Here is a 27868-nt window from a genome sequence, read left to right on the forward strand (position 1 = left end):
ATATGAAGAAGGTATTCAACTATGTACAGGGTCCTGGGGAAATAATGGTAGTACAAGTAAATTTTATTATGCTTTCAAAATCAGGACCCGGTGGCATTTTTAAGGGTCAGTAGAATATGAAGTGATGTTTTCAGTATTCAAAGGTGAACCTGACAGGGATGACCTTCACCACTGTTATTTGTGCTTGTATTAGATTCTCTGATTCATGAAATATTGGAGAATCCTAAGATACAGTGTGTTCAACTAGGTAGTCAGGAGTTCAAAATATCTGCTTTTCCAGACAATCTATTGGTACGTGTTGAACACTCTCGACAGTCACTCCCAGCCTTATGGGAGAGAGTCATAGAATTTGCGGACTTCTGAGGGTTCAAATTAAATATGCACAAGTCTGGAAGCTTTGGCACCAGAGGCCTCATTTCCAGAGGACTTGGGGAGATAGCTTTCCACTTCATTGGGCTACTGACAGCTTTCGATACTTAGGTATCCAGTTGCCTGTGAACCCTTACAACCTGTACACCAGTAATATCTCAGATCTGATACAATTTACTAGACACTGCCTTGAGGCCTGAAAGCATTGCCAGCAACAGTTAGTGGAAGGGTCAATTTATTCTGTATGACTCTCTTTCCAAAATGGGTTTTGTGCAAAGTTCTACATATTTATTAACAGATTGATCACCAAATTCTGTTAAGGAGAAAAAAAAAACCTAAATCGAGGACAAACAAATTATATGGTGGGTTAGGTTGAGCTTACCAGACATACAACTGTATAATTGGACATGTATTTTGAGGCATGTGCGTGACTGTGTCCTAAATACTGATACATTCATACCATTGGCATTTGAGCAGACATGGAGGGCCCCTTATATCTTAATTTCCTACTCCATGCTTGATATCAGTCTCTCCTGCCACTTGGAAACCATTGATCTTATGTGACCCCTAAGGAAGGCTTGGAAAATGCTGTTCTACAGCTGGGGATAAAGTCCCTGCTGTAGTGATCTGCTTCCCATAATGAGCAACTCAGAATTTTTTTTTTTTTTTACCAGGCATGGACTCTGCAGTCTTTCAAAGGTGGGCGCTTAATGGGCTACAATACGTATATCAAGTCCTTAAGGATAATGGCTGTATTAGATCCTTAGAGGAAATTCAGCAGGGGTATGAGGGAGGTGGGGCAGATATTTACGGCTGTAGACAGTGGTGTGCTGGTAAATGTTTAACAACAGGCTCTCTCCCCGGTCCACCTCTGCCCCCCCCCCCCCCCAATTTGCAGAGCTGGCTATAGCCAGGGAGAGAGCCTGGGGGGGGGGGGGAATGCATTACTCTCTCCAAGAAAAAAAAATTAAATACTCTCAGGTTCCAATCTAATTCATGTTTAATATGGGTTAAAATGCCATAAATAAGTAAATAAATATAAACTTTTAACGTTGAGCACCTGATTCTCAAAACATGATGTCTGTTTTAGAAGCCTTTTACCAGGAAAAAAAAAACCTCTGCACCAATTAGGATTAGGGTGGCCCTGTAACCAGCCCCTCCACATGACACACCAATTACGATTTACAACAAATTACTACTCTACCTATGAAAAGTTATTCCCTTATTATACTTCCTCTGTGTGTATCCGTATGCTGCACAAGCCGGCATGTTTGAAATACAACTTTATTTTTTTATAGTACCCTAAATAAAGACCAATGCCATATCAAATCTGCCCATCCATACCATGATTTCCGCAGCCAGACTCGTATTTGGAAAGTCCAAATACGAAAGTGCAAAACCCTTAAGAGAGAAACTTCACTGGCTTCCACTCAAGGAACGTATCGAATTCAAGATCTGCACGATAGTACACAAGATCATTCACGCAGATGCCCCACTGTACATGTCTAATCTTGTGGACCTATCGCCCAGAAATGCCAAGAGATCAGCACGTATATTCCTCAATCTAAACTTCCCCAGATGCAAAGGACTTAAATATAAGCAGGCATATGCCACTACCTTCTCCTACAGAAGTACACAGTTATGGAATGGGTTACCCCCAGCCCTAAAAACTATAGACAATCTAAGCAACTTTCGCAAATCTCTGAAGACACATCTCTTCAATAGACCCTACAAAAAGAACCCATAAAGACACAATTCACCTCCTAAACTATCCAATCTAACACCATCTTCTCTAACTCCTCATCCATCTTCTGCTTACTTTTGATTGTATCCAATATCCTGTCATGACTTTGTCATAACAATACTCTGTAAGCCACATTGAGCCTGCAAATAGGTGAGAAAATATGGGGTACAAATGCAATAAATAATAATAATAATTTCAATTTTCCATAAGGTTTCCTACTTAGGCATAATAATAAATGCATAGCTGATCTTTAAACCACATATAAGATGACTAGCAAAACTAATTTTTCACAAGCTAAAAATGTGAAGACTAAGATTTTGTGGTGCAGGGCGAGCTGGCTCTCCTCCCCCCCCCCCCCCCCCCCCGAGCTACAAGGTCCCAGGCTCTGAGTCCAGTACATAACTGAAGAAGGCAACCACCCTGGTGGTCCAATGGATTCTTCGGGGCAGGCAGGAACGATCCCCAGTCTTTCCGGCATGCTGACTATCCCACTGCCGCATCACTCTTCAAAATGGCTGCCGATACTTACAAGGGCAGCCTCCAAGACTTCACGAGAAGTCTCACAAGGCCGCCGCTGGAAGTCTTGGAGGCCATTTTTAAATATTGATCCAGCAGCGGGGGAGGGTCAGCGCTGGCAGCGGGCAGGAAAGACTGGCGATCTTTCCTGCCTGCCCTGAAGAATCCACTGGACCACCAGGGTGATTGCCTTCTTTACGTATGTACTGGACTCGGAGCATGGGACCCTGTAACTCGGGAGGGGGAGGAAAGCTGCAGGGCCAGTGCTAGGGTTTCTTGCGCCCTCCTACAGCCTATTAGTCGGTGCCCCTACCCATCCAGGGGCGGGATCACTATGGCTCCACCCCTACAGTAGTCACACCCACAGTAGCCACATCCCTTTTACCTGCCATGGCATCATTGAAAATATTACACCAGTTTAGAAGAAAAATAACTTATGTGGTTTTATTTTTTTTTTGTTTTCATTATAAATAATTTCTGTAAGCTGTTACAGCTCCAGTATACCCAAAATGACACAAACCAAATTAGCATACAGACCAGGAATTAGGAGAACAGACAGTCTTGCCAACTCTGAAAAACAATGTGTTATCAAAATCTCAGAACCTAACAAACAGATCCCTATTCAGACACTTGGCCTTGCAGTCACACATGCAGAACAGAAATAGCTTCTCTTCAAATTCTTCAAAAATTAACCTGAAATCCTAAGAAGTTAGACTCTGCATGCAGCACAATACCAGAAAAACAGAAAGAAACATATTGCTATACATTGCAAAATAAGATAGCAGATGTAAATTCTCAAAGTGGACATATTCCAAACACTAAAATGAAAATTTATTTTTTCTACCTTTGTTGTCTGGTCACTTTGTTTTTCTGATCGTGCTGGCCCAGTATCTGATTCTGCTGCTATCTGTCCTCTTAACTACGTTTCCAGGACTTCCTTTCCATTTATTTTTTTACTTTCCAACTTTCTTCTTCATTTCTTGCCCTACATCTGTAAGTAAAAGCTAGGTCCTCCGCAGACTTGACTGTCCAGTGGATCCAGCTTCTGCCTATTTTCTCCATCCATGTGCAGTTTTTCACCTCTCTTCCTTTTCCCTCATCTCATCTCCTTTCTCTCTTTTCCCAACCCTCCATCCATGCCCAGCATTTCTTCTCTCTCCCTTCCCCTCCATCCATGTGCATCTCCTTCCTCTCTTCCCTCTCCTCCATCCATGTCCAGAATTTCTTCTCCCCTCCATCCATGTGCATCTCCTTCCTGTCTTCCCTCCATCCATGTCCTGAAACTGTCCTCTCTCCCCTGCCCTGCCCTCCCCTCCATCCACCCATGTCCAGCAACTCTCCTCTCCCCTGCCCTCCATCCATCTATCCATCCATCCATCCATATCCAGCATTTCTCCTCTCTCCCCTGCCCTCCATCCATCCATATCCAGCAATTCTCCTCTCTCCCCTGCCCTCCATGTCTAGTAATTTATCCTCTCTCCATGGGCCCTGCCCTCTCCTCCATATCCAGTGATTTCTCCTCACTGCACATGGATGGAGAAAATAGGCAGAAGCTGGATCCACTGGTAGGAGACAGAGGGTAGTGGTAAATGGAGCTTGCTCTGAAGACAAGGAGGTCGTCAGTGGAGTACCGCAGGAATCGGTCCTAGGGCCGGCTCTTTTTAACGTCTTTGTGAGCGATATTGCGGAAGGGCTGTCTGGTAAGATTTGTCTCTTTGCGGATGATACTAAACTCTGCAACAGGGTGGACACCCTGGAAGGTGTGAATGACATGAGGAAGGACCTAGCGAAGCTAGAGGAATGGACCGATATTTGGCAACTAAGGTCCAAAAAATGCAGGGTCATGCACTTGGGTCGCAAAAATCTGAGGGAACAATACAGTGTAGGGGGTGTAGTGCTTCATTGTGTGAAGGAAGAGCGGGACTTGGGGGTGATTGTGTCTGACGAACTTAAAGCTTTCAAACAGGTTGAAAAAGCGACAGCCAGAGCCAGAAAGCTGCTTGGGTGCATAAAGAGAGGCATGACCAGCAGGAAAAAGGAGGTGATAGTGCCATTGTATAAGTCTCTGGTGAGGCCTCATTTGGAGTACTGCGTGCAGTTCTGGAGTCCGCACCTACGGAAAGATATAAACAGGATGGAGTCGGTCCAGAGGGCGGCTACGAAATTAGTAAGCAGTCTTGAATGCAAAAATTATAGGGACAGGCTTATGAACCTCAACATGTATACGCTGGAAGAGAGGAGGGAGAGAGGAGACATGATAGAAACGTTTAAATATCTCAAGGGCATTTATGTACAGGAAGAGAGCCTTTTTCAAATGAAGGAGAGCTCTGGAATGAGAGGGCATACGACACAGTTAAGAGGGAATAAATAGGCTTAGGAGTATTTCACAGAAAGGACAAATAATTAAGGGTGGATAGGTGAGAGCATAATTAGGAATAGATGGGAAATGAGATTAAGAAAAGGGTGTAGGTAAAATTCAAATAGAGTTCTTTGTATTCAGAAAGGCCAGACTGAAGACATGTGTTGAATTTTGATGGCTATCTCAGTTTTTATAATGGTTTACAAGTGTGTTTATGTATTTCTTCAGTAAAGAAAGTTTACATTAAAATACAATAAGAACATGAGATAAGCCATACTGAGTCAGATCAAGGTCCATCAAGCTCAGCATCCTGTATGCAATGATGGCCAGTCTGGGTCATGGATGCCCAACAGACTCCCCCAATTTTTTTTTCATATTTCTCAGTTTGTCAAAGGATCTGCAATGAATTCCCCAAGCCTACCTTGCTAATATATTTTTTATGAATCAGGAATGTCTAAACCCCTTTTGAACTCCATAATGTTAATTGCCCTGATCACATCCTCTGGGAGCAGATTCTATAGCTTAATTATGTGCTGCATGAAAAACTTTGATTAAGCTTGTGATGTCCATTTGTTTTAGTGTTGTTTAAAAAGTTAAACAACACTAAAACAAAAAAGTTAAACAACCATTCCCTATTTAACCATTCCATCCCACTCATACTTTTTGATTTTTTTTTTTCAAAATATAACGTAGCAAATAAACGTACAGAAAGCTAGAAGAAGCGAGGAAAAAGAGAAGTCTTCATGATAGCTAAATTTTATATAAGAAATCATAATCTAGCTCAAGTCCACAAAAAAATTGAAGATCCAATATTAAGGAGAACTGAAGAAATCTATCATCACATTCATAAGGAAAATGCAAAGCCATATGTTAAATAAGAAGAAAAGCCCAAATAATTAAACCCCAACCAACCTTTCCACAGATAACCTCCTAGTTGCCAGAAAGGCGGTTAGATGTGAGGGTTCCCAAAAAAAAACATATTTAGCAGACTGGTAATTAATTATACACTTGCATGTAAATGTTATATTAAGTGAAGCTCCCAGTTGTAAAAACCCCAGGCAGAATAACAAAACCTGTCTCCACCATTTCTGGGTCTTGCAACAAACATCAGGAAAAATCAATATCTGAACATTCAAAAAGAGCTTCTCCCTGTTCCTAAAGTAACCAATCCCTATCAAAATTGATGACCAAAGCAATTATTATTGTTATATGATGATACATTGAAACCCTCTGCTCAGTGTGCGGCAGCGGCTAAGAAAGCAAATAGAATGTTAAGTATTAGAAAAGGAATGGAAAACAAAAATGAGGCTGTTATAATGCCTTTGTATCACTCCATGGTGCGACCGCACCTCGAATATTGTGTTCAATTCTGGTTGCCACATCTCAAAAAAGATGTGGAGGGGCATTTTCGAAAGGGACGTCCAAGTTGCGATTTGGATGTCCTTGCAAAACGGAGAAATCCAGGGGCAGGGAATCCCGTATTTTCGAAACAAGATGGACTTCCATCTTTCGTTTCGAAAATACCGCCAGGGATGTCCAAATCCTTAAATTTCGCCATCCCTAGACATGGACGTTTCTGACTTGTCAGCGATTTTCGAAACCAAAGACGTCCTTGTCAAAACATTATCATGGAGGTTTATATTCAGTCTCTGCCTCTCAGAAGGGCAGATGATCAAAAACCCTGCGCTGTTCCAAGCAGCTCTCTAAAAATAGCACTGGAACAGTGCGGGGTGTTATTGGGCCTATGATCAGAGATAATTGCATGCAGATTTAAGCAAGCAATTCTCTCTGATCATCCTTCCGCACTTGTTTGACAGGTCTGGGCTGTCAAAAGCCCAGACCTGTCAAACACAGGAGCTGGAGGTACATGGGACCACCAGACCCCAACTGCCCCTGCCCAGAGCAAGGCAAAATGGGGGCTGGAGGTCCGGCGGACCTCCAGTCCCCCCGACCCCCCCCCCCGACACAGGTTCAGGGAGGGCTGGAGATCTGGTGGGTCTCCAGCCCCCCTAACCCCTCCCCCCAGCATTTTAAGAAGTCCCTGGTGGCACAGTGGGTGACCGACAACCCCTGTCGGACCTCCGGTCCCCCCAACCCCCTCCCACAACACGAGTTCAGTGGGGGCTGGAGATCCAGTGGGTCTCCAGCCCTCCCCCCACCCCCTAACTTGGGTTGGTGGAGGGAGGTGACCTCCCTCCTCTTCCTTCGGTGCCGCCTGCAAAATTGTGGTGCCCAGCCCTGCCCAGTATATCCTGGGATGCGCTGGGCGGGGCTTCACACCAAGGTAGGGGGTGGGGGGATTTAACGTGGCCTACTGGGCCACCAGGGACTTCTTAAAATGCTGGGGGGGGTTAGGGAGGCTGGGGCTGGAGACCCACCAGATCTCCAGCCCCCCTGAACCTGTGTCGGGTGGGGGATCGGGAGGACTGAGCCGCCTTTCGCTGGGGGGGGGGGTGTCAGTCGGGTCATCGGTTCCTGGGGGGAGGGTCGTCGGTTGGTTCCTGTTGGAGGGTTGCTTCAGTGGGGGGGAATGGGGGCCTACTAGCATGTAAGTGCATGCTGGACAGGGCTCACCATTCCTCCCCAGTGGTCTGCAAACCTTAATGCCAGCTCCGAGCTGGCCATAATCTCTTCAGCCTTTTACCATTTTTGCTTCATTTCTCTCAACTTTTTCTGTCTCCATCATCCTTTTTGAGATGGAGGGACTAGAGCTGCACACAGTGCCCAAAGTGGGGTTACACCATATATCTATACAGAGCAGTAATATGATGATCTCAGTTTCATTCTCCATTCCTTTTCAAAAAATCCCTAACATTTGGTTTACTATTTTTGGCAGCCACTGCACATGAGGCCAAAATGTTCAACATATTGGTGGGGGGGGGGGGGGGAATTCTATAAATCACAGTGAAAAATGAGCACCAGAAAAGATTGATGCTATTCTATAAAGGGTTCACGTCCATCTCTGGGCATCAGACCTATACCTGCTGAAACCTGATGTAAATCCCGGCGCTAGTTGGGCATGGAAACCCAATATTTTGTAAGACTGTGTAGCACAAATCCTAATTGGTGCTAATTAATTGTTAGCATCCAGTTATTGATGGCTAACAGCTCATTAGCAAATTAGTTGGGTGCGCATCTCAGAAGCTCCCAAATCTTATCACTGTATACTAGCCGTTGAGCCCGTAAAAACGGGCTAGTATAGGAAGGGAGGGTTGAAAGCCCCTTCCCGTCGCCGCTGCAAAGCCCCTCCGCCGCCGAGCTCGCCCCCCCGAGTCGCCGCCACCCCTCCATCCGGCCCGGGCCCTCGCTCCGCTATTGAAACAGCGAGGGAACGCAGCACACAGCTCTGCTGAGCTGCCGTCGGCCTTCCTTCTTCTTGTCTGCCTGTGTCCTGCCCTCGTGTGATGTAACGTCGTCGAGGGTGGGACACAGGCAGAGAAGAAGGAAGGACGGCAGCTCAGCAGAGCTGTATGCTGCGTTCCCTCGCTGTTTCAATAGCGGAGTGAGGGCCCAGCCGGGTGGAGGGTGGGGGAGCGTTAGCGACGGCGGTTTCGTCCTTTGCAAATGCGCAGTAGATACCCTCTCTGTTCCCCCCCCAATCATAACGTATTGACGCGGGGGCGGGGCAGAGAGGGTCTCTACTGCGCATTTGCGAGTGAGTACGACACTCGCCATTTATATGTTTGATAGAATCCAGGGGATTGTCTGATGCCAACATATTTTTCTTAGATTGTGACTTCTAACTCAGAACCCATCATTTTGTACCTGTGGTAGAGTTATTTTTTTTCTCTGTGAATTGTTTTATACTTATCCACGTCAAATTTCAGCTGCCATTTGGTCTCCCAGTATCACAAGATCGATCCGTACATTCTCACAAACTTCTGCTTAAACAACTTGGAAAATGTTTGTGTTATCCACAGCCCTGTCTTTTAAGGGATTCTCACATTTATGGTTGCTTGTTACAGGAGAGCAATATGAGAATTCAGTTGGAAGTATTAGTCTCTTTTGCATTTTCAGTAATGCCTTTGTACACTGAGCATACAGCTCACATTACCAGTTGTAGATTTTGTTTCAAGATATCTTCCTCAAGGTTTTCCTATATCATGTATTTAGCTTTAGAGAGAGAGGGATCACTTAGGAGTTATTTGATGACAGTTAATGCACTAACAACATTTAGCATGTGCTATCTGCTGCAGGGCCCTACAGTAATTGCCTTTGAGTAAAAGTAAAGTCTTGTTGATTGTCACAGGTATCTAATTACCCACTCTTGTCAATCATTGAAAAAATATTATGTTGCTTTCAGCATCTACTAGTATTTATGTATTGCAGTCTCTGAAGACAGACATAATTTATAACACTGAGTGATCACTATACTAATTTGCATTTATAGCAAGCATTTTTGAAGCATATTCTTATACTATTACAACTGGTGGATGCTGGCAGTGCAACAGTTTTAAAATTGCTTTCTGTGCACTGAGGGCAGAATTAAGCAATAGTCTATTTCTTATAAGGACTGAAGGCTGCTCAAATTTAGCCCAGAAGTCTTATTGGCCAGTCTATAAGAATGGAGAGTAATTTTATAACAAGTTGTCTAGATTGGGAGAGCAAGTATGTGCCTGTTTTGTGCCTACTACAAAGGTGTGTGCAATTATAGAAGGTAATTTTATAAGCTGTATTTTACATGGATATTCTGGCATATGCATGCAAAAATGCCTTTATAAAGCCACCCTTCAACTCTGTTTTAAAACACAAAAATACAATGAAAATAAAATCAGATAATACAGGCTTTTGCCAGACTTGGATATGATTGTATCATTTTATTTATTTATATATAAAAGATGATGTGCACAATTAAAACAGCATTCTAAAAATATAGTCAATTAACGGGAGGATAAGATTAAATTAGGGGATATAAGGCTTTTCAAGGCTTTCCTAAACCTAAACAAGGAGGTTTCTACCTTCGGGAAACCAGGCAGTTTATTCCATTCTTCCACTGCCTTCACACAGAATGCTTTCTTTCTCCATTGCTCCTTTTTTTATCATCTGTGTACTAGCGAGTCCAAGTAGATCTCGTTGAGTAGACCATAGGGCACATCTTGGTGCATACCATGCCACCAAAGCTCTCAACATCTTTAGAATGTTATTTTGTAGAAGTTTAGAAATCATTAATTTAAATAAACACCTCTCCTTAACCGACAACCAGTGCAAACAAGATAATAAAGGGGCTGACACTATTATTTCTAGGGCTGTTAAGTGAAAAAACTAGCTTTAGAATTTTGCCCTGCCTGAAGTCATCACATGTCTCATTTGGAGGTATGATTACGTCCCATTGAAAAAAAAAAACACTTTTTACAACCCTAGTCATCTACCTGGGCTAGGGGAGGTTATGGGCAGGATTGATGCTTAGACAGCAACTTCAGTAGTTGAAATAAGGCCAGTGCCAGGCAGACGTCTATGGTCTGTGTCCTGAAAATGTCAAAGCCAAATCAGGATCAAATATATGTATTGTATTCTGCTTCCTTGGGCAAACTGGATGGACCATGGAAGTCTTTTTCTGATGTCATTTGCTATGTTTACTTTGTTACTATCAGCCTATCCATTGTGAAAGCAGATTTCACTGTACAGGAGAGGTTGTGGTAAAAAGACTAAGCTACCATTTTGAGCTCTGAGAATGCCTGAGTAACAGCAAAAGCAGTAATTATGGGTGGTAACAAAAAAACAAACCGAAAATAAAATCCTTTTATAATTGATAGCAGAAACAAAACATTCATGCACCTGTGTTTTCTTTTTTTTTTTCTTATTCCTAGGCAACATTAATGTTTTTTTTAAGTTTCTTGTATTTTTCCTTTGCTGTCCTTATGAATACCAGTAATGTAGGGTACTGCAATGTAGATATCAACCAGAATTCCATTATAAGCACAATATACAGCTAAATCATTTACTATCAACAAATAGACTTAGAAAACTAGAAAAAGTGCTTTGTGATGAATACGATCTTCACCTTTTTATTCTAAAGAGAATACAGTAAATATATTGGGACAAAAAATGGCTTAAGAATAAACATTAAATAAAAGGCAAGAGAGCTAAAATGAATCTAGTTGCTTCTGAAGGACCTAATTTCTGAGCAGGCTCTGGCTTTGACTGGTCAGTGTAGCTTTAAACTTCCACAATAAAATTTGTATGAGTTGTATTAAAAAAAAATCTTGAATGAAAATGTAGCTCCTTCAAAAACGGAAGATCACAATACCACATCCTTCCTGTGTAGTTTGAAATAGTAAAATTGCTTTCTTGCTCGTGTTAGTTATGTTGCTTGTCAGTGAATTGTCCAAAATGCGTATCAATGGAAAATGCAGAGTATAAAAAGAGAAGTGCTTTTTCTTCCTTCAACTCGACACAAGCTGCTTCCTCCCAATGTTCCCCCTTTTTTGTGTGTGGTTTTCTTTATATAACTTTTATTACTCACTACAAGACACCTCATTCTAAAGGATTATACATTTGCCAGCAGTAGCTAGTAATCCTCAAAATCATTTACTGCATTTTTTATTTAAAAAGTATGAGGCTTTTTCAACATATTAGTGCAAAAAAATTTAACTTTATAGACTAGAAGCATTGCATTTTATTTTGTGCTGGGAAAGTTTGCTTTTGTTGTAAAGGAATTATATACTATAGTGTCAATTAAAATTCAGTGTGCAGGTAACTTTTATTTGATATACCTCAAAGCTACTAAAACTATGCATTTTAGAGCATGAATATATAAAATTATAGTAGATAATAGAATAATCAACAAGGCAATATTAAGAGAGTAAAGAAGACAATAAAATTGCAATTGTAGAAATTAAAACATAATTTAGAATAAAAGAGTTAAATTAAAGGGTGGAACATACAGTGGACACTATAAACCTGCCAGCACCGTGTCATGAATATTAAGATCAAATATTAGGATATTTATTTAAATTGATTACGTTAGTCATATTATCATTATTGGTCATTATATTTTACTGTTTTTATTATGTGTTATGTAAATCATTCTACAAACCTATCTACCTTTTTTCTTACATAGTAATATGTTAAATTAGAACAAACCTCTTACTCTCTTCATAGTTATACCTTTTGCAATATAATGTAAGCCACATTGAGCCTAAAAATAGGTGGGAAAATGTGGGGTACAAATGCAACAAATAAATGATCCAACAAACTGGATGCTGTCTATGAATATCTTTAGAATCCCAAATTAGGAGTCTGCTTGAGCAAGATTTGGGTACAGTCAGTGAAGTGGCCAACAGGTATTTCACAGTCACTTGAATTGTTCCCCTATGGGATAATATACTTAAGAATGGGGATGTGGAACAAGATGGAATAGTTGACATGAAAACAGCATGAATGAAGCAATGGGTTGAGGGCTAATCACATTTCTCTTTGAAAGTAGATTTTGGTGCAGGTTTTGAAAGGAAATGGATGAAGATCCAGTTGTGAATTGCAGTTAAGAGGTAAAAATGCACCTAGTAATCTTAGAGAAGATTATAAGAACTGCCAAATTTGTATCGGACCAAATCTCTATGTAGCCTTGCACCATATGTCTGACATTGAAAAATGAACAAAAAGCAGTGAAGCAAGCAACCAACGGTTGGCAGAAGATCTTTATTAAAATAGCAGTGACCCAACATGGACTGTGTTTCTGATCTTAGGCCTGCGTCAGATGTGGTATATTTAGACAAGCCTTTGTCACAGTTTTGCATAGCCTGTTCACTGATCTTTTTGAGTATAGTGCTTTTAAGCTCTCATACTACGGTTCACTTTTACAGCACTAAAGATTTATTGCTGATGATTAAGGACCTCCAATGAAGGCAGAATAGCCTAAACACGGCATGTGTTGGGTCAATTTGTCAGCATTTTTCTGCACTATGGGACAATAAACTTTCATCTTGCTCCAGTTGACATTGGGTGTGTGGCATCGTCTACCTCTGTGTTACTGTACTGTTTTGTGGAAGAGTATTTCCTTTTATTTTTTTTGTTCCAATTACAATACATAACGTTGCATGGGTAGTTCAGTTTTGTTTTGTTTTTTTACAAATACCAATGACCATATGCTTTTGACAAAAACCACTGACCAATTTAGTAGCCACCCTGTAGACTGGTTATATCTTTTTGAAGGTGCAATCTCCAGAATTGTACACAATACTCTAAATGGGGTCACATCAGAGACTTATACAGAGGCACTCTCGCCTCCTCTTTACTTCTGGCCATTCCTTTCCCTCTACATCCAAGCATCCTTCTGGCTTGTGCTATCACCTTTGTTTACCTGTTTGGCCTCCTAAGCATCAGCAGGTACAATAATCCCCAAATCCCACTCTACTTTCTTGCACAGAAGTACTTCACCTGTACTGCTCTCTCAGATTTTTGCGACCCAAATGCATGATCCTGCATTTTTTAGCATTAAATCTTAGCTACCAAATTCTTGACTATTCTTCAAGCTTCATTATTTCCCTTCTCATGTTATCCACACCATCAGGGGTGTCTACCTATTGCAGATTTTGGTATCATCCACAAAGAAGCAAACATTACCAGGTAACCCTTCTATAATGCTTACAAAAATGTTCAAAAGTATTGAACCAAGAACCAATCATTCTGGCATACCAGTTTTTATGTTGTTTACTTCAGAGTGAACCAGGCCCACCCAATTTCCCTCCAGGCCCACCTGCCCACGTTGCTCGCTCGCTTGCACAAATTCGTTGTCCTCCCCGCCAGCGCTGCATTCTTTTCTTCGATCGTCGCCGGCAGCGCTGCCATTCACACAGGCAGCTCCGCCCCCCCCCCCCCCTTTGCTGCGTCCATCTGGCCCTTCGTAAACAGGAAGTGCATCAGAGTGGGCCGGATGGACACGGCAGAAGGGAGCGAAGCTGCCGGCGATGATCGAAGAAAAAAATGCTGGGACCGAAGCTGCCTTCTCTCTTCTGCTGCGCCGATTCAAAGGGTTGCTGGTAGCGTGTAAGAATCACTGCTGCTGGCTGCTGGCTTCTGGGTCAGTCAGCAGCAGTACAGCAATTCTCTCTTACATGCTGCCAGCAACCCTTTGAAACGTGCTGGTGCCGTGATGCTCCTGACGCTGCATGGAGGGGGGGTTGGAGAGAAGATAAAATTGTTGGGCTGCTTGGGCATGGGAGTGGAAGGGAGGGAAAGAAAAGAGATGCTACACAGGGGGTAGGAGTGAGGGAAATTGTTAGGGAGGAGAGGGAGAGATGCAGGGGGGTGTAGGAGAGGGAGACATGCATGGGAGAGTAGAAGAAAGGGGATCATTATTGGGATATGGGAGGAGAGAGAGGGATAATTGCTGGATGTAGGGTAGGGTGGGGAGGGAAGGAGGGGTGAATGACAAAAGAAGGAGAAATGTTGGACCTGGGAGGGGAGGAAAAAGTACTGCACAGGGGAGACAGGGATGAAGGAGAAATGTTACATAGTGGTGGAAGAGATGCTGCAAAGGGGGAAACAGATGTTAGACTTGGGATGCAAGGGTGAGAGAGAAGAGGGAACAATGTTGAACATGAGGGCGGAGGAGGGGGAAGAAGGAGGGAGATGGATCCAGGGGTAGAAGACAGTGAGGGAGAAATGCTGGAATGTGGATGGGAGGGAAGAGGGGGAGAAATGCTGGCCCCTGGGGGAAGGGGCAAGAGGAAAGAGCGAAAGGACAGGAAGATGTTAGGAGGGGATAGAGGGTGGAGAGAGGAGAAAAAGGGAGCAGATGCTGGGCTAGAAGGGTTGAAAGGAGGCAGACACTGGGATGGTGGAACCATGTGGAAGGCCAAGGGGGTGGTAAGGAAATGAACAAGAGGATGATAGTGATTACGGGGAGTAGATTGAAGATGGAAGGCTGGAGAAGGAGTGAGATGGGGGAATAGGAGAGCTAGTGGGTGAAAGAAGGAGATGGAAATCAGATAGGTATCTGAAAAGTGAAAAGGATTAGAAGATGAAATTTTAGTGGACAGAGAGCAGGAAAGAAAGAAAAAAGATAGGAAAGAGCTAAAATGAAACAAACATCAATATGTCAGTGTAGTGAGGGAATGGAATGAGAGTGGAGAAAAGACAAATGAATAGCAGCTGCTTGAAGGAGAATTAACAGAAAGACAGGAAAGTGGAAAAGAGAAACTTGAACCAACGTAATGGAAAAATAAAATGACCAGACAACAAAGGTAGGAAAGACATTTTATTTTGAATTTATTAACTGAAATTTGTTAGCTTGAGAAATGTGCACAGCGGATATCATTTTATTGTGTTCAGTAGAAAAAAAGAAATATATTTCTGATTTTATTTCTCCACTGTAACATGCTTCAATTTTTGTCTACATATTTTTATTTCTGATTTGTGATCCCTTGTTCTGTATCTGGTAAGAGTCTGGGCCCTAGCATGTCTAACACTAGTCCCGACCCTTGCTGTAGCTGGTGGGGATCCCCAACCTACATCATATTTGATAGTAAACCCATTCTTCCTCGGGTGTTGCAACCCATTGTGTTCTTGAAACCTCACTGTCCCCTCTTTTAGAAATGTTGTCATTAATTTACATATCACAGAGGTCAAACTAAATGATGTTTAGTTCCCAACCTGCTTTTTTTGGATAGGGACTACATCTGCCTTTCTTCAGTCCTTCAGGACGACTCCTGACTCTAGAGAAACATTGGAAAGGTTACACAGCAGAGCCTCCAGAACTTCCCTAATTTCCTTTAGTACCCTTGGATATATACCAGCAACTCATTGGCATGCACTTGCAGAAATAGTGTGCAGTGTAACCCTCTCTGAGGACACTCCTTAAGAAGAAGACCAAAACTCTATGAATTAGTACATAAGTATTGCCATACTGGGAAAGACCAAAGGTCCATCGAGCCCAGCATCCTGTTTCCAACAGTGGCCAATCCAGGTCACAAATACCTGGCAAGATCCCAAAAATGTACAAAACATTTTATACTGCTTATCACAGAAATAGTGGATTTTCCCCAAGTCCATTTAATAACGGTCTATGAACTTTTCCTTTAGGAAGCCGTCCAAACCTTTTTTAAACTCTGCTAAGCTAACCGCCTTTACTACATTCTCTGGCAACGAATTCCAGAGTTTAATTACACGTTGAGTCGTCCCATTCCCGTTATCATTTTCGTCACCCTTCTCTGCACCTTTTCTAATTCCACTATATCTTTTTGAGATGCGGCGACCAGAATTGAACACAATATTCGAGGTGCGGTCGCACCATGGAGCGATACAAAGGCATTATAACATCCTCATTTTTGTTTTCCATTCCTTTCCTAATAATACCTAACATTCTATTTGTTTTCTTAGCCGCTGCTGCATACTGAGCAGAGGGTTTCAACGTATCATCAACAATGACACCTAGATCTCTTTCCTGGTCGGTGACTCCTAATGTGGAACCTTGCATCACGTAACTATAGTTCGGGTTCCTCTTTCCCACATGCATCACTTTGCACTTGCTCACATTAAATGTCATCTGCCATTTGGATGCTAGGGCTCTTCCGCTTGGAGAAAAGATGGCTGAGGGGAGGTATGATAGAGGTCTATAAAATAATGAGTGGAGGGGAAGGGGTAGACATGAATTACTTGTTTACTCTTTCCAAAAATATTAGGACTAGGGGGCAGCAATGAAGCTACAAAGTAGTAAATTTAAAACATTGGCGAAAATATTTTTTTTACACAACATGTAATTAAACTCGTCAGAGATTGTGGTAGAAGCAGTTAGCTTATCAAGCAGTATAAAATGTATTGTACTGTTTTGGGATCTTGCCAGGTACTTGAAACCTGGATTGGCCACTGTTGGAAATAGGATGCTAGGCTTGATGGACCTTCGGTCTGTCCCAGTATGGCAACATTTATAAGAGTTAAGAGTTTCTGCTATAACTGTTTTCACCAACAAATTTGCTAGGCTGAGGGCCTCAGGCTTAAAATGTGATTTTGACTTGTAACCACTTGTAACCACTCGCCTCCACCTACCCTCCTCTCCTCCTTCCTGTACACATTAATTGATTTGATTTGCTTACTTTATTTTTTGTCTATTAGATTGTAAGCTCTTTGAGCAGGGACTGTCTTTCTTCTATGTTTGTGCAGCGCTGCGTATGCCTTGTAGCGCTATAGAAATGCAAAATAGTAGTAGTAGTAGTGATTTGCAGAACAAGCTTGCTGACATGCCATGCCATGCCATGCCATGGAAAGAATCTCTTTGCAGGTACGGTGCAGGAGGCCACCGCACAAGCAGCATAGTTATACCTTTCTTACCCTCTCCAGGCCCACTTGCAATGTAGCCTCCTCTTCTAGGAGGTTTCAGAAAGATGAGCAATAGAGGTCCTTTTACTCTCAAACATATGTGTCTTCTACCACCCGCTCCTCTCAATCCAGATGGCCATCTCTCTTGTACCAGATATCTGAAGGCCCAGAAATCCAAAATCACTGCACCCCCAAACCATTGGCAGGGTTTGACTACCACCAGGAGAACGTAGCTTCAATCCCTGTAGTCAATTTAGGTGACCTTTTAGTAGGAGGGGGGCTAAAACTTTTGCAACTTGTAGCGTGTTATCCAAGAATAGCAGTATAGAAATCCTCACAACCCTTCCTCTTCCCCAAGGAGCTGTATTCTAAAAGCTTGCAATGGATAGAAGGGGTCCCATGCAACAGCGACAGGCGGGAGCAGGCACCCATATGCGATGATGCACTCTCAAAAGCTCTAGAAAATGCTGGAGAAATCTTTAGTGTGAGCTCTATTAGATGGTATCACCCAAATGTGGGGATTCCTTATTCTGCTGCCCTTATCCTTGGAGAACACACCAACAGGTGTCTGGGGGTTTTTTTTTCCATTAACTTCTCTAATCCATTTTTAACCTCATCAATAATAACTGTAGTTGCTTTGATGTAGGACATTGGGTCTCACAGATTATTCATACATCATGTAAAGTACTTCTTTCAAACTTGCTACCTGGTAGTCCACAGGATAGAAGAGCTTCTGTTCCCTACTCTAGCCCCTCTCTTCTTTTCTGTGTTCCATCCCAGCCTGTTGCCTGGTCTATAAGTTGCTTTTCTGATGTTTTGTTTGCTTGGATCATAAGGATAAATTTTAACAGGGAATGGTAAAGTATCAGAAGCATTAACAAAAGAGTGAGCGGAAAGCCCACGTTGGGCTTACCGCCACTCTGGAAAAGGGCCCCATAGGAACCTATATAACTTTGTAAGTCTATGTGCTTTGAAAATGAGACTCCACATAATTTACCTGATATGGAATGTCTTACTCTTTATGTATAATTTTTAAAACTTTCTAAGGTAATCAATAGAAATAAAACAAAAGAAAACATGAAAAAGAAAATAAGATGATACCTTTTTTCTCCGAGGACAAGCAGGCTGCTTGTTCTCACTGATGGGTTGACGTCCTCGGCAGCCCCCTCCATCGGAAAGTTTACTAGCAAAGGCCTTTGCTAGTCCTCGCGCGCCCATGCGCACCGCGCATGCGCGGCCGTCTTCCCGCCCGAAACCGGCTCGAGCCGGCCAGTCTTCTTTCGTCCGCACTCGGTACGGTCGTGTTACGCCGTTCGTGCCCCAGAGAGTCGACCTCGCGCGTCCTTTTCGACGTGTTTTTGTCCTCTTTTTTCTTGAGAAAAGTTCGGGAAGCGCTCCGGTAGTATTCCAGAAGACCCTTTCGGGTTTTCTGCCCTTCCCGTATTTCTTAGTTTTTGCCCCGTAAGTTTTCTTTCGTTGTCGGGGTAGGCCACTTTTGGCCTCGGTCGAGATTTTTCTCCCTCTAAATTTTGGTGCTTCAATTTTCGCCATTTCGGCTTTTGATTTCACCGGCGTGATTTTTCCGCCCATGACATCGAAGCCTTCCAGCGGCTTCAAGAAGTGCACCCAGTGCGCCCGGGTAATCTCGCTCACTGATAGGCACTCTGCGTGTCTTCAGTGTCTAGGGGCCCAGCACCGCCCTCAGAACTGCAGTCTGTGTTCCCTGTTACAAAGGCGGACTCAGGTAGCGAGATTAGCCCAGTGGAACGTTTTGTTCTCGGGCTCTTCGTCGGCATCGGCACCGGAGGCATCGAGTGCATCGACGTCGTCAACGTCCGGACCATCTTCCTTGGCTGCCGCTCCATCGACTGCATCGAGGCATCGGACCTCTGCATCGGCGCCGAGGCATCGGGCGACTGTATCGACGTCGGTGGTACCGAGACTTTGTCTGCTGATGTCGTCGGACGGAGGTGCATCGTCAGGAGTGCAGGTGAGGGCTGTCCATTCCCCTGCTGGTGGCGGTGAGCCTTCGGGTGGGTCTCCTCCTACCCTGAGGGCTCCTGCGGTACAGCCCCCCCGGGATCGACCCTCTTCGGTCTCGGCCCTGAGGAAGCGACGGATGGATTCTACGTCCTCCTCGTCGGTGCCGGGGAGCTCCGGTGACATGCTTCGGAAGAAGTCGAAGAAGCATCGACACCGGTCTCCTCCCCGCGTCGGCACCGAGAGCTCTGGGTCGCCGAGGGATTCGGCACCCAGCAGGCATCGGCACCGAGAGGACCGCTCACCCTCTGTTCAGGAGGTGTCGATGCGCTCCACTCTGGACAGCCCGGAACAGCCTCCTCGCCCGGAACAGGTTCTGGCGTCGACGCCTGCATCGACCTCTCAGCCTTTCTCTGCAGCCGCTCTAAACGAGAGCCTCCGGGCCGTTCTCCCAGAGATTCTAGGAGAGCTGTTGCGCCCTACCCCTCCAGTACCGGCGGTGCTTGCGCCTCCGGTACCGTCGAGCGTGGCGCCGGCTGGCCCATCGCCCAGGTTGAGGTCCCCGACGTCAGTACCGCGTGCGGTGCCGACCGCGGCCACCTCCCAGGAAGGCTCCCCGACTACGTCGGCGGAGGGAGCTTCGCCGATGCGGGCGAGGGAGTCTACCTCTCGACGCCCCCACCGTGGACGGGGTTCCACCGAGTCGAGCAGGGCGAGGTTGCAGACACAGGTCCGTGAACATGTGTCTGACACCGAGGGTGAGGCCTCGTGGGAGGAAGAGGAGGACCCCAGATATTTCTCTGACGAGGAGTCTGAGGGTCTTCCTTCTGATCCTACTCCCTCTCCTGAAAGACAGCTTTCTCCTCCCGAGAGTCTGTCTTTTGCTTCCTTTGTCCGGGAGATGTCTACGGCCATCCCCTTCCCGGTGGTTGTGGAGGACGAGCCCAGGGCTGAAATGTTTGAGCTCCTGGACTATCCTTCTCCACCTAAGGAAGCGTCCACTGTTCCCTTGCACCATGTCCTGAAAAAGACATTGCTTGCGAACTGGACCAAGCCACTAAGTAATCCCCACATTCCCAAGAAGATCGAGTCCCAGTACCGGATCCATGGGGACCCAGAGCTGATGCGCACCCAGTTGCCTCATGACTCTGGAGTTGTGGATTTGGCCCTAAAGAAGGCTAAGAGTTCTAGGGAGCATGCTTCGGCGCCCCCGGGCAAAGACCCTAGAACCTTAGACTCCTTTGGGAGGAAGGCCTACCATTCTTCTATGCTCGTGGCCAAGATCCAGTCTTACCAGCTCTACACGAGCATACACATGCGGAACAATGTGCGGCAGTTGGCGGGCTTGGTTGATGCTCTTCCCCCTGAGCAAGCCAAGCCTTTTCAGGAGGTGGTCAGGCAGCTGAAGGCGTGCAGAAAATTCCTGGACAGAGGAGTTTATGACACTTTTGATGTTGCGTCCAGGGCCGCTGCTCAAGGTGTGGTGATGCGCAGGCTCTCATGGCTGCGTGCCGCCGACCTGGAGAATAGACTCCAGCAGCGGATTGCGGACTCGCCTTGCCGTGCGGACAACATTTTTGAAGAAAAAGTCGAGCAGGTGGTAGAGTCTCTCCACCAGCGGGACACCGCATTCGACAAGTTCTCCCGCCGGCAGCCTTCAGCCTCTACCTCTACAGGTAGAAGATTTTTCGGGGGAAGGAAGACTGGTCCCTATGCTTCTGGTAAGCGTAGGTACAATCCTCCTTCCCGACAGCCTGCGGCCCAGGCTAAGCCCCAGCGCGCTCGCTCTCGTCAGCAGCGTGCGCCTCAGCAAGGCCCCGCGGCTCCCCAGCAAAAGCAAGGGGCGAGCTTTTGACTGGCTCCAGCAGAGCATAGCCGACATCCAAGTGTCAGTGCCGGCGACCTGCCGGTCGGGGGGAGGTTGAAAGCTTTTCACCAAAGGTGGCCTCTCATAACCTCCGACCAGTGGGTTCTGCAAATAGTCCGGCAAGGATACACCCTCAATTTGGCCTCAAAACCTCCAAATTGTCCACCGGGAGCTCAGTCTTACAGCTTCCAGCACAAGCAGGTACTTGCAGAGGAACTCTCCGCCCTTCTCAGCGCCAATGCGGTCGAGCCCGTGCCATCCGGGCAAGAAGGGCTGGGATTCTATTCCAGGTACTTCCTTGTAGAAAAGAAAACAGGGGGGATGCGTCCCATCCTAGACCTAAGGGCCCTGAACAAATATCTCATAAAAGAAAAGTTCAGGATGCTTTCCCTGGGCACCCTTCTCCCCATGATTAAGCAAAACGATTGGCTATGCTCTCTGGACTTGAAGGATGCCTACACACACATCCCGATACTGCCAGCTCACAGACAGTATCTGCGATTTCAGTTGGGCACACGCCACTTCCAGTACTGTGTGCTACCCTTTGGGCTCGCCTCTGCTCCCAGGGTGTTCACGAAGTGCCTAGCTGTGGTAGCAGCGGCACTTCGCAGGCTGGGGGTGCACGTGTTCCCATATCTCGACGATTGGCTGGTGAAGAACACATCCGAGGCAGGAGCCCTGCAGTCCATGCAGATGACTATTCGCCTCCTGGAGCTACTGGGGTTTGTGATAAATTACCCAAAGTCCCATCTTCTCCCAGTGCAGAAACTCGAATTCATAGGAGCCCTGCTGGATTCTCGGACTGCTCGCGCCTATCTCCCAGAGGCGAGAGCCAACAACTTGTTGTCCCTCGTCTCGCGGGTGCGTGCGTCCCAGCAGATCACAGCTCGGCAGATGTTGAGATTGCTGGGCCACATGGCCTCCACAGTTCATGTGACTCCCATGGCCCGCCTTCACATGCGATCTGCTCAATGGACCCTAGCCTCCCAGTGGTATCAGGCCGCTGGGGGACTAGAGGACGTGATCCACCTGTCCACGAGTTTTCTCAAATCCCTGTATTGGTGGACGATTTGCTCCAATTTGACTCTGGGACGTCCCTTCCAAATTCCTCAGCCGCAAAAAGTGCTGACCACGGATGCGTCTCTCCTGGGATGGGGAGCTCATGTCGATGGGCTTCACACCCAAGGAAGTTGGTCCCTCCAAGAACGCGATCTACAGATCAATCTTCTGGAGTTGCGAGCGATCTGGAACGCTCTGAAGGCTTTCAGAGATCGGCTGTCCCACCAAATTATCCAAATTCAGACAGACAACCAGGTTGCCATGTACTATGTCAACAAGCAGGGGGGCACCGGATCTCGCCCCCTGTGTCAGGAAGCCGTCAGCATGTGGCTCTGGGCTCGCCGTCTCGGCATGGTGCTCCAAGCCACATATCTGGCAGGCGTAAACAACAGTCTGGCCGACAGGTTGAGCAGGATTATGCAACCTCACGAGTGGTCGCTCAGTTCCAGGGTAGTGCGACAGATCTTCCAAGCGTGGGGCACCCCCTTGGTGGATCTCTTCGCATCTCGAGCGAACCACAAAGTCCCTCAGTTCTGTTCCAGGCTTCAGGCCTCCGGCAGACTAGCATCGGATGCCTTCCTCCTGGATTGGGGGGAGGGCCTGCTGTATGCTTATCCTCCCATCCCTCTGGTGGGGAAGACTTTGTTGAAACTCAAGCAAGACCGAGGCACCATGATTCTGATTGCTCCTTTTTGGCCGCATCAGATCTGGTTCCCCCTTCTTCTGGAGTTATCCTCCGAAGAACCGTGGAGATTGGAGTGTTTTCCGACCCTCATCACACAGGACGAGGGGGCGCTTCTGCATCCCAACCTCCAGTCTCTGGCTCTCACGGCCTGGATGTTGAGGGCGTAGACTTTGCCTCTTTGGGTCTGTCAGAGGGTGTCTCCCGCATCTTGCTTGCTTCCAGGAAAGACTCCACTAAGAGAAGTTACTTCTTCCATTGGAGGAGGTTTGCCGTCTGGTGTGACAGCAAGGCCCTAGATCCTCGCTCTTGTCCTACACAGACCCTGCTTGAATACCTTCTGCACTTGTCTGAGTCTGGCCTCAAGACCAACTCTGTAAGAGTTCACCTTAGTGCAATCAGTGCATACCATTACCGTGTGGAAGGTAAGCCGATCTCAGGACAGCCTTTAGTTGTTCGCTTCATGAGAGGTTTGCTTTTGTCAAAGCCCCCTGTCAAGCCTCCTACAGTGTCATGGGATCTCAATGTCGTTCTCACCCAGCTGATGAAACCTCCTTTTGAGCCACTGAATTCCTGCCATCTGAAGTACTTGACCTGGAAGGTCATTTTCTTGGTGGCAGTTACTTCAGCTCGTAGAGTCAGTGAGCTTCAGGCCCTGGTAGCCCAGGCCCCTTACACCAAATTTCATCATAACAGAGTAGTCCTCCGCACTCACCCTAAGTTCTTGCCAAAGGTCGTGTCGTTGTTCCATCTGAACCAGTCAATTGTCTTGCCAACATTCTTTCCCCGTCCTCATTCCTGCCCTGCTGAACATCAGCTGCACACATTGGACTGCAAGAGAGCATTGGCCTTCTACCTGGAGCGGACACAGCCCCACAGACAGTCCGCCCAATTGTTTGTTTCTTTTGATCCCAATAGGAGGGGAGTGGCTGTAGGGAAACGCACCATATCCAATTGGCTAGCAGATTGCATTTCCTTCACTTACGCCCAGGCGGGGCTGGCTCTTGAGGGTCATGTCACGGCTCATAATGTTAGAGCCATGGCTGCGTCGGTAGCCCACTTGAAGTCAGCCTCCATTGAAGAAATTTGCAAAGCTGCGACGTGGTCATCTGTCCACACATTCACATCTCATTACTGCCTGCAGCAGGATACCCGACGCGACAGTCGGTTCGGGCAGTCAGTTCTTCAGAACCTGTTTGGGCTTTAGGATCCAACTCCACCCCCCGAGGGCCCTGTTTGTTCTGTTCCAGGCTGCACTCTCAGTTAGTTGGTAATTCTTTAGGTCAATCTCAGTTATGTCCTCGCCGTTGCGAGGCCCAATTGACCATGGTTGTTGTTTTGAGTGAGCCTGGGGGCTAGGGATACCCCATCAGTGAGAACAAGCAGCCTGCTTGTCCTCGGAGAAAGCGAATGCTACATACCTGTAGAAGGTATTCTCCGAGGACAGCAGGCTGATTGTTCTCACAAACCCGCCCGCCTCCCCTTTGGAGTTGAGTCTTCCCTTGAAGTGTATTGTTTTGCTACATACTGGACTGGCCGGCTCGAGCCGGTTTCGGGCGGGAAGACGGCCGCGCATGCGCGGTGCGCATGGGCGCGCGAGGACTAGCAAAGGCCTTTGCTAGTAAACTTTCCGATGGAGGGGGCTGCCGAGGACGTCAACCCATCAGTGAGAACAATCAGCCTGCTGTCCTCGGAGAATACCTTCTACAGGTATGTAGCATTCGCTTTATTGGACATAACTTAAAACATTTCTTGATTAGCTTTCGAAGGTTGCCCTTCACCTTCAAAAGCTAATCAAGGAATATACTAAGTTATGTCCAATAAAAAAGGTATCATCTTATTTTCTTTTTCATGTTTTATTTCTATTGATTAAAGATATGTTTGTTTGTTTATTTTTATTCCCACTGCAGCTCCTTGTGGCTCTAGGCAAGTCACTTAGGGGTCCTTTTACTAAGCCGTGGTAAGAAGTGGCCTGCGGTAGTGTAGGCGTGGGTTTTGCGCACGCACAGAATTATTTTTCAGCGTTAAAATCAAAATTGTCATGCATCCATTTTGGGTCTCAGACCTTACCGCCAGCCATAGACCTAGTGGTAAAGAATTTGGGCAGTAATGACCTAAGCGTGTCAGGTGCCACAGTGCATGTCTGCTACGCATGCCAAAAATGAAATTACCGCAAGAGCCATGTGGTAGTCAACCGGTAAGTCTGTTTTGGCGCGCATAGACGCTTATGCAGCTTACTAAAAGGGGCCCCAAACCTCCATTGCCCTGAATCACAAGGAGATGCAGTGGGAACAAAAATCAATAAATAATATACTGTTAATTGCACAATTAATCATGATTACAAATATTTAATCAAAATGCAGCCCTAAAAAAATTAAAGAATAAAAAGTAATGAAAAGATAAGAAATGCAAAATACAAACTGAAAATTAGAAATTAAAGAATCTAAAACAGTATGCAGAATAGCTATAAGCAGCCTTACATTTTTCACAACCTTCAAAAATGCAACCCTACTGTTAACCCTTTCAAATATTATATAGATATAGCAGAACGCTATGAAACTAACAGCAGATCTTAAACAAATTGGACCGAGTTGTTTTTTTTTTCTTTCATCATGTTATTAAGGTATGGAATTTGTTGCTGGTTGATATGATTAAGGCATCTCATATAACTGGAATTTAAAAGGAGCGTAGACAAGTTCCTGGAGAAAAGTCCATTAACCATTACTTGCCAGTTAAAATTAGCAAGGGCACAGCTAATAACTGGTAGTAAGCAGTAAGAAGTACATTTATGGTTTGGCATCAACCTTCTCCCCCGCCCCGGTAAGATGAATTGGCTAGTCCCAGAAACAGAATGTGAGCCACAATACGCCATTGGTTTTGATTCTGCCTTACTCATCTTATGCTCTTAGCGTAACTGTCACAATTTTGTATGGATTTAAAAGATATTTACCTACATGAAAAGGATGTTTGAAAATCGTTCTCCTCCCTCCATTGCCAACAACACAATTGCTTTTACCTGTGAAGAACAAGAAACCGGGTTAGGTAGAGGCAGTGAAATTGTGTATGACAATTGTGAAATTCACATTTATATATTATGTCCACTTTCGAAGCAACTGGCAAGTGCAAAGTAGGTTGTCAAATGTACACACCTTTATCCAACAGCCTAAATTTGCTTAGTGCACTCTAAATGCTGAGAAGCCCGTAGGTATAACATGGGCTTCTTAGCATTTTAGAGTGCACTAAGCTTTAATAAAAGGGCCCCTTGGTTTGCAGGTCTGCAAATAAGATTTTTTTGTAATGATCTCCAGATTAGCATGGGCGGTTTTCTGGTAAAGTGTAAAATTACAAAAATGGTGCTTCCTCTTCTTTTCTAAGGTTCCATTGTCTGTGATGGAACAATTGTAGAGGCTTGATTACTTGGGCTGTGAGTATTAGAGGTGAAGAGCACACAGTGTTTTAACTGTGTGAACACACAAAGAGAAACAATTAGGGAGTGTCCACTTTTCAGCCGAGTATTTGTTCATGAATTTGAGGTTTTTAATATTCTTTCAAGTTCAAGTGTTCTTTTCTGTTTCTTTTCTTTAAAATAAATAATGACAACCCCATGAATATATTTCATCTTCTGAATTTTTTGCAGCTCAATGTCTATCGCTGCAAGCCTTGTGAGTGAAGACACAAAGACCAAGTTTTTGAACAAAATGGGCCAACTGACTACATCAGGTGCCATGCTGGCCAATGTTTTTCAGAGGAAGAAATAATCTTGACTACAGAATGGACAATAAATGAACACTAAAGTGATTCCTTGGCGGTTCCTTGTACTTGAAGTACTTGCCTTTTTATTTTCTCTGTTTTATGTTCATGTAGTATATTTTATTCTAACCTCCAAAGATATTTGCACTTCATCTGATTATTGCCGTGTCTGTTTAAATTTTGGGTTATACCTGTGGTTAATACAATGCAGAATATGTCATCTGTTCCAAGTCCATGTTTTGTGTTGTCTTTACATTATAATTTTTTTTCTAAAGTAAAAAAAGAATTATCATATTTTCTGAGGGAATATCAACCGTTAACTGTATTATAACTTGTGCAATTATAATGGTACTTTAAAAATGTAAATTTGATGTCATTGTCATAAAGTAATAAAAGTAAAAATTGCTTATGTATTTAAATCATGGAGGAATCAATTTTATTGTACAGCAAAAGGAAGGAGGGAGAGCCCTCCAACATTACCTTTTGACTGTGACCTCTTATTTGTAAATAGAGTAGGGCGCTGTAGAGAAATCGCAGCATGACACTGAACTGATTGTATTTTCACTGATAAAGTTCTGTGAATTTTAAGAATGCAAAAAAAAAACCCTATAGTGAGTGGAAGATGAGGGGGAGGGGACGTAAGTTTAGAGCTTTCTTTACACGTTTAGTAGATAGCATTGCAAAATATCCCATAAAAATAAATAAAACAGAACAGCCATGTGACTTATCAGAAACTTGTAACATTAGTCAGCTTCTTGGAAAAAAGAAAGCACTGCAGCATTTGGGGAAATAAAATAACTGGCGTATTTGTCCCTGGGTTAGCAAATGCTCTGTGGTGGGAAGGTTTAAAGCCAGTGGAAGAATTATTTGGAAGTCAGACCTTGGCTGCTAATTGAGTAGTTCTTTCTTTGGTATGATGGATATATTCATGAATCAATGAATTGCCCATGTTACTGAATATGTTTCCATTAAAAAAATTAAAGCTGCCTTATTTTATAATGGAATACTGTTGTGACAAAGCATCTTCTACTACTACTACACATCATTTCTATAGCAGTACTTAGACGTACGCAGCGCTGTACACTGGACATGAAGAGACAGTCCCTGCTTTACAGAGCTTACAATCTAATTAGGGCAGACAAACAGGACAAGGGATGAGGGAATTACTAAGGTGGGAATGATGAAACATGGGTACTGAACAAGTGAGTAGGGGTTAGGAGTTCCTTTCTGTTAGACGTATGCTATTCCTGTTCTCAGTGGGTGTTTATTGAGGTATGTAGTAAAAAT

The 27868-nt window shown here is 44.8% G+C and overlaps 1 protein-coding gene across 2 annotated transcripts in view; it reads left to right on the forward strand.

Annotated features, from left to right (window-relative positions):
* RELCH (RAB11 binding and LisH domain, coiled-coil and HEAT repeat containing) overlaps positions 1–27526 on the forward strand; it is a 447561-nt gene extending 420035 nt beyond the window's left edge. For both annotated transcript variants that reach the window (XM_030203226.1, XM_030203234.1), the window contains exon 29: positions 26469–27526. In XM_030203226.1, coding sequence (XP_030059086.1) covers positions 26469–26589 — 121 coding nt within the window. In that variant the 3' untranslated portion in view covers positions 26590–27526. The remainder of the gene's footprint in view (positions 1–26468) is intronic.
* The last annotated feature ends 342 nt before the right edge of the window (positions 27527–27868 follow it).

Source organism: Microcaecilia unicolor, chromosome 1, assembly GCF_901765095.1.
Source record: "Microcaecilia unicolor chromosome 1, aMicUni1.1, whole genome shotgun sequence".
In the NCBI taxonomy this organism is placed as follows: domain Eukaryota; kingdom Metazoa; phylum Chordata; class Amphibia; order Gymnophiona; family Siphonopidae; genus Microcaecilia; species Microcaecilia unicolor.